The sequence below is a fragment of the Oryza sativa genome, chromosome 8, assembly GCF_034140825.1.
Source record: "Oryza sativa Japonica Group chromosome 8, ASM3414082v1".
In the NCBI taxonomy this organism is placed as follows: domain Eukaryota; kingdom Viridiplantae; phylum Streptophyta; class Magnoliopsida; order Poales; family Poaceae; genus Oryza; species Oryza sativa.
In genome coordinates, this window is record NC_089042.1 from 19,342,284 (window position 1) to 19,354,774 (window position 12,491).

The window sequence follows — 12,491 nt, forward strand, 5'->3', positions numbered from 1 at the left end:
TGCAAAAAATACACCGTTTAGCAGTTTGAAAAGCGTGCGCGCGGAAAATGAGATGGGGGAGTTGGGAACTCCACGAAACGAACAGAGCCTAAATACTCCATCAAACCAGCTAAATACCGACATGTCGCTGGCTGTCACGTCTGGCTTGATATCAAGTTCATTTTTTCTTCAAGACTCTGCATGATCCAGTTCATTAACTCCTAGAGCAGAACAAGCCTTGCACGCTAGTACTATCTACTTTCACCTGTACACGCACATGAATCTTCCTGCCGCTGCCGCTGCTGCTGCATGGTCCGCAGCTTTGCTCTCTGCCGCTGATAGAATAGCAGAAAGCGGTTGCCAACTTGCCGCTACGAGCCACGCGATGCCAACCGTGGACGCGGCGGCGCGCGACGCGACGCGGTGCCGCCTTTCTTCTCCTGCCGTTCTCACCCACCTCTCCACGAACAGACACACACTCACCTGCCTATATAACCATGTGCCCAGCTCACCTGAGCTCGCTACCCACCCACCCATCTCATCTCATCATCGCCTTTCCTCCGATTCGATTCACCGGTCGAACAGATCGAGCTCACTCAGCTGTGAGGTGAGTTTCTTGGATTGGATCATCGATCGTCGTCGTCGTCTATGGCGGTGGTGCAGATGCTGTCGTGGCTCAGCTCCGGGGCGGCGTGGTTCGTGTTCCTGAACGTCATCGTCGGCGCCATCGCCGTCGTGTCGTGGCTGGGGCAGGGCGTGGGCGGGACGACCTCGACGCCGTCGTCGGCGGCGCGGCGGAGGCTGGCGCGCACCGCGTCGACCGTTGTGATGGAGAGGCTCCGGTCCGTCGCCAACTTCCCCTTCCAGTACCTCTCCGGCGACTACAGCGCCACGCCGCTCCACGTCCACGGCGACGTCTCGTCGGGGTCCGATTACTTCTACTACCCGCGTGAGGCAGAGGAGGAGTTGGTGGAGGCCGTCGCGGCGGCGCCGTTCCGGCCGGAGCCGCCGGCGCCGGTGAGGGAGGTCGTGGCGGCGACGACGCCGTCCATGGCGGCGCCACGGAGCTCGCCTGTGGCCGCCGCAACAGCGGCGGCGATCAAGAACGAGGAAGAAGAGGCGGAAGCAGAGGAGGAGGAGGAGTCCATCAGCTTGGACGAGGCGTACGCGCTGGCCCAGCAGGCGCAGGCGCGCTCGCCGCGTTCCGCACCAGATGCCGCGGCGGCGGCGAAGGCGGCGGACGCCAAGCCGCGGCGGGCGCGGGCAGAGGAGGTAGAGGAAGGGAAGGCGGAGGTGAACGCGCGGGCCGAGCGGTTCATCAAGCAGTTCAGGGAGGACCTCAAGCTGCAGCGCATCAACTCCATCATCAACTACACCAACGCGCTGCGCCGCCGCGGCGCCGGCGGCGTCGCGGCGACCGCGCCGGCGCCGGCACGGTAGCCGCCCGCGTTTCGCTGCCGCTCCGATCCACTCTACACGATCCTTGTCGCGTGGTTTCGCTTGGTTAGATAGGGGATTTGTTTGTTCATTGTGACGGATCAACGCTACAACACACAACAATTTTGGATTGTTTACTTATACTTGTAGTACATACTACTACAAAATTTGTGATTCAAATATGATTCAAATGCTGGGACATGTCTCGTAGCTCAAGATCAGAAGCGTTTGGTGACTCAGTTTGCGATCCATCCGAAGGATTTTCGATCTTGGATCTAGGCTCGTTGAGCTGCTTTTATTATTTGTGATTGCAAGATCGAATGAATAGAAGATGGCGTCGATCGAGCCGAAAATTAATCTGTTCTTGTGCCAGCAGGGGATGTCGGGTTGTGCGGCTGTGCAATAGTAGCAGTAGTGGAAAGGGATGGCGAAAGTGTCTAAGATGTCAGTACCGCGAGATGTGTTGAGCTGGCTATTTTTTAAGCGGATTCGCTAAATAACTGCGGAACGGAAATTGTGGGCAAATATTTGCAAATTGCAACATGCCGATTTGTCAGGCAATTTGTGCTTTCATACGCCTTGCCCAATGCTCCTACAAGACGAGGCATAGGCTCGCCACGTAGGAGTCGAACCCTATTTCGAGAATGATCCATGTCCCTGTTAGGTGTTGTTCGGTTTGTAGGGGATTGAGGGGGAATAATTACACACCATATAATAATTCCAAATCCCTCCCTTATGAGGATTAACCGAACAAGGCCTTAGGGGACGAACGCATCGGGACACCGTATTAGGTGAGGTCATGCTCCCGTAGTGTGGTCCACACCCTTATCTCCACCTTAACCCTACCCGAACAGCAATGACACGGTGAACATGATAGGAGAAGAGAACGAGGGCAACAGAGGAGGGAGAGGAGCCTATTGCCACTCATAAGCCGGCGAGCTCATCCCCTCATTTGCGCCTAATTTAGAAGTTGGAGGTTGTCCTCGACCACCTCTGGTGCGGCCAACTCTGACGAGCATCAGCTCGCCTCGCTGCTTGGATTGAGTAGTCATGCCGTTTGTTGGTCCCAGAGCTCACCAACCACATCGCTAGATCCGCTCATCGGTCCTGGAGGTTGGTGGCGATGGAGGCGGGGGACTCGTCGACTTGTCTAGAGTACTTGAAGGAGAAGGGGATTAAAGAGATAACATTGATTTGCAGCACCAGATGAAGAAGAGGATGGTGCGGGCTCTACCACCTCATTCGAGGGGGCAGCGGGGCAGTGGTGAGGAGGAAATGATAGCAGAGGGGAAAGGACGTGAACTATGGTGGTGTTCTTTTCTTCTCAAGATGAAAATGAAGATTAAGTTTTTTTTACGCAAAACGAGATGGTATTAACGTATGATTTATTGAGTTTTAGTTATTACAAACTTAAAAAATAAATTAATATGATATTTTAGTGCGACTTTCATATAGAAAGTTTTCGTGCGAAATACACCATTTAGCAATCTGAAAAGCGTGCCACGAAAATTAAAATCTTAGAACGGGACCTATATAGGGAGGGGATTAGAGGTGAGGGGTGAAAAGAGAGTGAAAGAGTGGCTGACATGTACATCCGTGGTTTTTTCAAAGTCCATAGGTCTAAAACTTATTTGATTATAAGATGGTCCATCCTGTAGAATGTGCATGCCAGGGGTTTTGGAAGATATGGTTCATTTGTTTTTTGGTTGTCCTTATGCCAAGGTGTGCTGCAATTTCATTGGTATCAACTGGGATGAGGAAACAGCTTATATTAATTTTAACAAGCCGTTTTTTGTTGAAGTGGTGGGCACGGCCTGCTGGCAGATATCGACCGAAAGAAATACGCTCATCTTTGACAATATTCATTCATCTTTCAATAACCAGAAGTATGCTTTCAGAGAGGATTTCACTCTTCTTATGCAAAGAGTGAAGGAGGACTGGAGGAGGATAAACCTTCCTATCAATCATGGATTGACTCTATTTTCTAATTCTTCTGTAAATTCTCTATTTCCATTGTAAATATTTCTCTGTACATAAACTCCTTATATTATTAATATATTTATTAGCACAGTAGGAGCCTCTCCTATTGTTTCCTGTCAAAAAAAAAAGGAACATTGAAAGGGCTGACGTACAAGTAATGATATATGGAAAGAAAACACATTAAGTGTGTGTTTAGTTCCACGTCAAAATTAGAAGTTTAAAGAAATTGGAACGGTGTGACGAAAAAGTTGGAAGTTTGTATGTATAGAAAATTTCGATGTGACAAAAAATTGAAAATTTGAAGATCAAACTTTGAATCTAGACAAGGCGTAAAGTAGCCTTTGTTGTCTCAATGAATGGCTCATATATGATAGTAGTATATTCCACGTGACATATGAGGTCGTCACTGTATTGGAGTGCTCTTAGAGCAAAGTTAATAGTGTACTGTAATCAGTAATTAGCTAAAAACATCCACATCAGCAATAGAGTTAACTTAAGAAGAGGTATTGTGTACAATAGTTAGCTATTACTATTAGATTATCTATACACATATTTGTGTATGTTTTTCGTTTATCATTTTCTTTGCATCTTTCTTCCTGTCAGCACCCCCGTCTCAAAATATTTGTGGGTTTATGTCTTATTTAAAAAAAAATGAAAAATTATAAAAAAAAACTAAGGCATGCATAAAGTACTATTCATGTTTAATAATCTAATAACAATAAAAATATTTTAAATAAGACGGATGGTTAAACGTTGGATATATAAATTTACTAATGAACTTATTTTGGGACAGAAGATGTACTTATTTAGTAGGAGGAGGTTATGTCACGCCCGGAAATTCACTAGTAATTCCCGAACTTATTTGTGCATAAAACCCTCGTCCAGAAATTAGCCGAGGTACACAAACTGACAATTTAATATACGAATCCATCATAATAATAACGTTACATAATTACAGAAGAAAAGAAAAACAACAGCGGAATTAACGGTCTAGCGATGGCTTCAGCTCCACTCCCACAGGCAACTCAACTGGGGTATAAGCCAAATGTCTTCTCCTTCTAGATCATTTTTCTTCAACTGAGGTTGATTGATTATTACAAAAATGAGCATATGACATACTCAACAAGCCACACAGCAAATATACAAGTGCACAAGGATACCAAATGATGGCATAATATAGTCTCATTTGCAAAAGCAGCATTTAGCAAAGATTTAAGAGTAGTAAAACAATAGAGTAATCATCAATTTTAATCAACACTGAACAGCACACCCATGCTGCTCAGGCCCAACCATCCTGAACAACCAAACCCGGCTGCATAGATCTAACTCCAAACCAGGAGCTAAGCAAATTATTACCAGTTATAGCATCAATAATTATTGTGAGAGATGTGAGACTAATCACGAAAAACATTGCTCAACTCGCCCATAACCGCGGGCACGGCTATTCGAATAGTTTTACTCTGGCCAGAGGTGTACCACTGTACCCACAAGACACAGCCTCAACATTATGTCTACCATGCGTCGCGATACTGGAAAGTACCCGAATAGAGGCTGTGACAATACCCCTGCACAACACAACTCACCACAGTGCACCATTCCTAGATCATAATCACCCCCTCTATAAATATAACCAGAGGCATGGACTCCCCGGCGACCCCCACGGACTTCTTACCGCTTCACAGTCTGGCACCCCGCAATGAATCATGTTATACAAAAGGTAAAGTCGTTGCCCACGCTGGCTTGTAGTTGGCACGGTTAATGTCTCACAATAGTAGCTCGCGAACCGGTCCTTAATTGCCATGAACACGACCTTCAAAACCATGTGCTCACAACCCACCATTATCAAGTTTTAATTATCAATTAATTATCATAACACGGTTAACCATCGTGAGCTACCATTAAATATAATCATGAATAATAATGTAGTATATATGATTCATCCCATTAATGAGCTAATGTTTCTAAGCATGGCTAAGCAATTATATATATATATATATATAGCATTTAACTGAACCAAACCAATATATAAGGTTCTAGCTAATCAAATTATAACCCATAGGAAAATAAAGTCATCTTCGGCTATTAATTAATTGGGAAAGGCTCACCACCCGGTGACATTCGAAAATAATGCATAAGTTGAAATAAACAATAGCTTTAAACAGGTTCAACATGCTCAAAGGGTTGTTTGGGATCTGTGTGACTTGCCTTGATCTTCCGCAAACACTTCCGAACCTTCCTCAACGAAAACGCTCTCCTCCGGAACGTCGGAAACTAAAGCAAAAGAACAAAATCAACAAAACAGTAAAAAAAACAAGCATAAACAGTACATGTGGATATTTTTAACATGTAGATCTAGATTTTAGATGAATTTAGCAATTTGAACCACTCAAATCCGAGTTACGATGATTTAGTTATGAATTTCCGAAGTCTAATCGATTTTCATCTAATAAAGAAACTAAGAAAAATGGATTTATGACGTCATCGCTGACGTCATCGCCGGCCATGGCACTGCTTCCACGCGACCACCGGCAAAAGAGAGCTCGGTTGGGCTATCCGAGGACACCTACGCGAAGAGGACGACGACGCGAACTCACCGGTGCAAGAAACTACGACGAACGACGACGAACGACGACCGGCGACGAGGTTCAACGGCGGCACGGTTCGGCTCAACAACGACGACGGCGCTCCGGCGGTCTTCGGCGGCTGCGAAGGGGCGGACGAGGTACTCCTTCTCCGTGCGCACCCGAAGGCGGCGACGGACGGCAACGGCGACGGCGCTAGCGGCGGCGCGATGCGACCGGAGGATCGCCAGCGACGGCGGCGGCTAAGACAACGTGGCGGCGGCGCTACGGGCGACGGCTCAACTTGGGACTAGAGGCAAATGGAAGAGGACGGTTAGGGGATGCTATTTATAGCCGGAAGAGGGAGAGATCGGCTTGGGAACGGATGGAATCGGCGACGGATTAGTTAGGGTTCGCCGGAAAATAGGAACTCAAAACCGCGTCGAATCCACGCGATATACCATGGAATTTAAGGGGGTTTCTTGGGGACAAGATAGAGGAGATCGAGAGGAATATATTCCCACAACTAATTTGGAAAGAGGAGCAACGGAGAGGACGAATTTGGTGGGGAGGCGGCGCTGTACACGGGCACGGCAGGGAGGAGATCGACCGGCTGGAGGTTAGGGGCGACACTGTAGCAGAGGGATGCAAAACAGACTTCCTGCCGGGCTTCATTTCCTCGGCCCGATTGAAGGAGGGAGGCAAATTAGACTTTCGGATGGCTTAGAACAGATCAGAGCAGCTCGACTTGGCTTGGGCTGCACAGCACGCGCGCGAGGGAGAGAGATGTTGGGCTGAAATCAACCCAACGGCTTAGGAGAGGATTTAAAAACCTTTTCCAATTAAAATAATCACTGAAATGATCTTTGAATTGTTAAAAATACTTCCAATGCTCAAATGATTTCAAGAAAAATCCTGAAAATACTTGGATACTACTTCGATCGGAAGAAGCAGGTGCTGCTTATTGCTCCCTCCATCCTAAAATATAAGAACGTAGGATCAGATGGGTTCTTATATTTTAGGACGGAGGGAGTAGTATAGAAGATTATGTATACTTGGTCACTATTTAGTCACACGCTACTTTTGTCCACGTATTTATTTGCCACCTCATCACTTTTGCTAGTATGACTATCATTAGTTTTTATTTTATTTTTTTAGAATTACACAATACAACGTACGCACACTCACCCCTATGAACGCACGCAAACCCTACCCCTGTGAGCATTTTCGAAGACTGGGCCGGCAAATCCATCTTGGAGATTGACGAAGTCACCATGGGCGCCTCGCTGTCGACGGGTACGTTGCCTACCACTGAAAGCACAAAGCCGTTAAATCCTGGAAAATTCGCTTCCACGGGGAGTCGAACCCAGGATCTAAGGTGCTACTGAGGCTCTTGTAACCACTAGGCTACAGGCCCTTAGAGCAGTAAAATAGCATTATTAAGCCAGCTCCAAAACTTGTTAATCAGCTTAATCTGGGATTAAGGAAAGAAAATCATAGAGAAAGAAACAAGTGGGCGCTTGTTTTAGCACCGACGCGTGCACAGCTCCCAAAACTGTATCGCTCGCGTGCAGCCATAAGATATGATAAAAAAAATATGTTTATATGGGTCCCACATAGAACCCTCTCGATCCCCTCCGCCCACCTCGCCACACATGGATCCCCTATTCTCCTCTCAGCCCTCGCGCGCCGAAGCAAACACTGCCGCCTCGCTCGGTTTTCTTTCTTCTCTCGCATGCAAAAATAGGGGCGGAGCCCAACAGACCCAGGGGGGTGCCCAGGAACCCGACCTAAAATTCGAAATAGCTTGTAACCCCTATACCTCCACCACATGGGCACCCCTCTAGCCCAAACTGAGGAACCCCTCCATTTGTCTAGCCCAAAACTTCTACTCGATAAGGCCCAGCCGGCCAGCCCATAGATTCTATATTGGTGGAGAAGGCCTAGCCGAGAGGAGATGAGGAGTCGCACTGCACGTGTTTTGATCGATCCATGCGCGCGCGACAACTCATCAGGGAGCCAGGGCGGCGAATCGGCGACCAGAAATCAGGGCGGCATCGTTCCATCTTCCAAAAATCAAAACGCGTGACTCATCCCTCGCCTCTCAATCTCTCGCCGTCTCGATCTACCGCTGATCTTGCCCGACACGGAGACGTCCGTATCACCTGGATCAGCCCTGGATGCCTGTGGCAGTGCAACCTGCCCTAGTGCCCTTGTGCCAGCCGCCGGTATCGCCTACCCCTACCATGCCCGACGTCGGCCAGCAGTTCGTCGTTTGCCACCTACTCCACCTGGACCACCTCCGCAGGCCGCAGCCTCAAAATCTAATCGGTAAGTCAAGTCACGTTGTTCCCCTCTTTCAGTTTTGCTGGACTACCCATAACCCATGATTATTGATTAAGTTAGCGTTTGTTGCTTGCATTCAACGGAGGGGCAAGTGGCAAGTTATAAGATGGTTTCTTCATTATGATACACATATTTTTAATTTTTCTATGCATTTTCTTGTTGTATATCGCCATCAATTAGAGAGATGATGTTTATAAGTATTGGGTACGCAACTATTTAGTACAATATCACTTTAGAATTATACATACCGGTATTACACAGAGAAAGTCAGGAAACCTCCCTCATTTTTTCTCTAGCTCCGCCCCTGTGCAAAAATACCTCTACCCCTTTCGATCTCCTGCACGAAAACGCCGCACCCAACGCCTTGTCTTCCTCTTCCGTCCGCATACAGCTTTGTGCACCGCCTCCCTCTCCTAGCCGCCAAATCTTGCCCAATGCACGCGAAAATGCCTCGGAGCTCCCGTAAGGTCGAAGCCACTCATGCCGCCCCTAAATTCCCCCATCCATCTTCTACCCATCCCAATCTCCCTAGCCAGCATAAGGCAAAATCGCCTCGCTGCCCTCTTTTGCTCTGCTAGCACACCAATCCCTAGTTCCCCATCTCCCACCGAAGTGGTGTTAATGAAGTGGTGATGGTGGCGATATTACTAAACAATAAAAACGTCAAGAAATGACAAACTACGTCCAACAAATCCTATCAATTTTTTGAATTTCAAAAAAGCCATAAAAGTCGGACACTACACTGCAGAACCCCCGGCCTAAGGCCGTGTTTAGTTTCTCCATCAAACTTTTTTTACGTATACAGATACAGTATTAAACGTAGACTAATTTTCGAAAGTTAAAACATTTGATGTCACGCAATTTTTGAAAGTTTGAAGATAACACAGCCTATACCCCACCAAACTCCAAAAAAACCTTTGGGGAGAGAGAGGAACTGATGAGGAAGAAGAAGGCCGCTCCTCCCAAATGTCTCGCCGCCTCCTCCTCCCACGCCGCTCCCTCTGCTCCACCTCCGCGGCGGCCGCCGCCACCCACCTCCACGAGCTCGCCTCCCTCCTCGCCGCCGGCCGCTTCCACGCCTCCGTCGACCTCGCCAAGTCTCTCCTCCTCACCGCGCAGCCGCCCGCCGCCTCCGTCGTCCCCGACCTCTACCACGCCCTCGCCGCCGTCGCCGCCGCCGCCGCATCCGCATCCGCATCCGCCTCGCCTGGAGACCCTCATCCGGCCTCCTCCTTCCTCTGCGACGCCGCCTCCGCCCTCGTCGTCGCGTCCGCGCGGCTCCGCCTCCCCGACGGCGCGCTCCGGCTTCTGTCCGACCTCGCCGACGAAGCCCGCGCGCCGCTGCCATCCCTCTCCTCCTGCAACCTCCTCCTCGAGGCCCTCCTCTCGCTCGGCCGCCACGCCGACGTGCGCCGCGCGTTTGGGATCCTCGCGTCCGCCGGGGCGCGCCCGGACACGTTCGCGTGGAACAAGGCCGTCCAGGCGTGCGTCGCGGCGGGCGACCTCGGCGAGGCCGTCGGGATGCTCCGGCGGATGGGACGCGACGGCGCGCCGCCGCCCAACGCGTTCTCGTACAACGTGGTCATCGCGGGGATGTGGAGGGCAGGGAGGGGTGGTGACGCCGTTGAGGTGTTCGATGAAATGACGGAGAGGGCCGTGCTGCCGAATCATATCACATACAATACGATGATTGATGGGCACATCAAGGGCGGCGACCTGGAGGCTGGTTTCAGGCTGCGGGATCAGATGGTGTGTCATGGCTTGAAGCCGAATGCGATTACGTATAATGTGCTCCTGTCCGGTCTGTGCCGTGCTGGCAGGATGGGAGAGACGTCAGCCTTGTTGGATGAAATGGCATCACAAAAGATGGTGCCCGATGGCTTCACATATAGCATTTTATTTGATGGTCTCTCAAGAAATGGTGACTCAAAGGCAATGCTTTCATTGTTTGGAAAATATTTGAAGAATGGAGTGACAATTGGAGATTACACTTGTAGTATCTTGTTGAATGGCCTGTGTAAGGATGGCAAAGTTTCAATTGCTGAAGAGGTTCTTCAGTCACTGGTAAATGCAGGGTTAGTCCCAACAAGGGTGATCTATAACACTCTGATCAATGGATATTGCCAGACTGGAGAGCTTGAAGGGGCCTTCTCAACCTTTGGACAGATGAAGTCGCGGCATATCAAGCCAGATCACATTACCTACAATGCACTAATCAATGGTTTGTGTAAGGCTGAAAGAATCACCAATGCACAAGATCTGTTAATGGAGATGCAGGACAATGGAGTGAATCCAACTGTGGAAACTTTCAATACGCTGATTGATGCTTATGGAAGGACTGGGCAACTTGAGAAATGTTTCATTGTTCTTTCCGAAATGCAAGAGAATGGGCTAAAACCAAATGTTGTCTCCTATGGTTCAATTGTCAATGCTTTTTGTAAGAATGGAAAAATCCCAGAAGCTGTAGCTATATTGGATGATATGTTTCATAAAGATGTTTTACCAAATGCCCAGGTGTACAATGCTATCATAGATGCATACGTAGAGCATGGTCCCAATGATCAGGCTTTTATTTTAGTTGAGAAGATGAAGAGTAACGGAATATCTCCAAGTATAGTAACCTACAATTTGCTTATAAAAGGCCTTTGCAACCAGTCGCAGATATCTGAAGCTGAGGAAATTATTAACAGCTTAAGTAATCACAGGTTGATACCTGATGCTGTCAGCTATAATACTTTAATATCAGCATGCTGTTACAGAGGCAATATTGATAAAGCCTTGGATCTTCAGCAAAGAATGCATAAGTATGGCATCAAATCTACGGTGAGAACATACCATCAACTTATTAGCGGATTAGGTGGTGCAGGGAGATTAAATGAAATGGAATATCTGTATCAGAAAATGATGCAAAATAATGTTGTACCCAGTAATGCAATACATAATATCATGGTTGAGGCCTACTCAAAATATGGAAATGAAATTAAGGCAGAAGATCTGAGGAAGGAAATGTTACAGAAAAGGAACAACCATGATGACACATGAGAAAAATAATGGTGAGACGAATAGCTGTATAGCAAGTCCAACATGAAACTTTTGATGTTGATCATAATGAGCCAATGTTAGAGTGGATTAGTTTGATTGTTTGCCTTATCTTTGTGAACCATTGAAGGATTGAATTGTCGAATACCATATTCTATTTTTTGTCCCACAAATCCAAAATGGAGCTAGAATAGCATATATGATGTTTACTAAATCATCCAAGCAACATGAAAGCTGATGATACACATAATGGATGTCAATGTATAGAAAAGTGGGGCAGGTAACCGTAAGTTATATTTCTACAATTTTCATTTTGATGAACTGCTTTCAGTTTTCATGTGTACCTTTGAGAAATGGCATGTTGCAGAGGTTGGAAATTGTAGATATGAGTAGGCTTCTGTCAAGAGAATATTTGTGTGCATGAAGGTAATGCATAATCTCACTGTTTATCCTCCTGTCCAGTTTATCTTTAAATGCGAAGGCAATGAAAAAGAATCATTGTTTGCCCCTGTAGTGTCTGATTATGACTCTCTCTCTCTCTCTCTGTTCTCTTCTGAATCAGTAATACTAAAATTAGACTTCATTTGTTCATTACCTGTTACTCTGTTAGCGTTGTGCTTCATCTGAATTTGGCTACGAGACTACTCTCAAACTGAACAGAATTCCGATGTTTTTGATTAATTTCAGATTACCGGTTTATTTTGTTTATGGTGATGGAAGCATATTTCAAAAAAGAAATTTGGCTACCCAGAGAGCTGGGCAGGGATTGTTGCTATTTCTAGGTGCTGATATTCATTGTTTTGCTAACTGGTAAATATTAATCTCCATTTGTTACCTTTTATCATGGAATTTGCCTTGAGCATTAAGTTGTGGTGGTATGGTGAAGTTGCGTTAAACTGGGATGCTTATGTACAAGTTCTCTCCTGTGATATTTATTTTCTGAGAATCTTTTGATTAGGTTTTCAATCGACAACATTTTATCCATGCTGCTAATATTATCATGGTCTAAGAGCATCTCTAACAACCTCTTCAAATCGGACTCTTCAAACACCTATATAGCTAGCTCTCCAGTTGATTTATCAAGCCAAACTCATTCCTCGCTCCAACAGCCTCTCCATTTACACTCTCGGACTCTCCATTATGAGCCTA

The 12,491-nt window shown here is 47.1% G+C and overlaps 2 protein-coding genes and 1 long non-coding RNA gene across 3 annotated transcripts; 2 read left to right on the forward strand and 1 right to left on the reverse strand.

Annotated features, from left to right (window-relative positions):
- The first annotated feature begins 499 nt into the window (after nt 1-499).
- On the forward strand, nt 500-1,632 carry LOC4345515 (uncharacterized). The gene has a single exon (XM_015793445.3). The coding sequence runs from the start codon at nt 628-630 to the stop codon at nt 1,417-1,419; it is 792 nt and encodes a 263-aa protein (XP_015648931.1). The 5' UTR covers nt 500-627; the 3' UTR covers nt 1,420-1,632.
- A 2,931-nt stretch (nt 1,633-4,563) lies between these two features.
- LOC136351333 (uncharacterized) lies at nt 4,564-6,594 on the reverse strand. The gene is made up of 2 exons (XR_010734345.1): nt 5,991-6,594; nt 4,564-5,667 (listed from the first exon to the last, which is right to left on the reverse strand). It is a non-coding gene; the product is annotated as an uncharacterized lncRNA (long non-coding RNA).
- A 2,645-nt stretch (nt 6,595-9,239) lies between these two features.
- On the forward strand, nt 9,240-11,791 carry LOC4345516 (pentatricopeptide repeat-containing protein At5g12100, mitochondrial). The gene has a single exon (XM_015793179.3). The coding sequence runs from the start codon at nt 9,270-9,272 to the stop codon at nt 11,343-11,345; it is 2,076 nt and encodes a 691-aa protein (XP_015648665.1). The 5' UTR covers nt 9,240-9,269; the 3' UTR covers nt 11,346-11,791.
- Nucleotides 11,792-12,491: the final 700 nt, after the last annotated feature.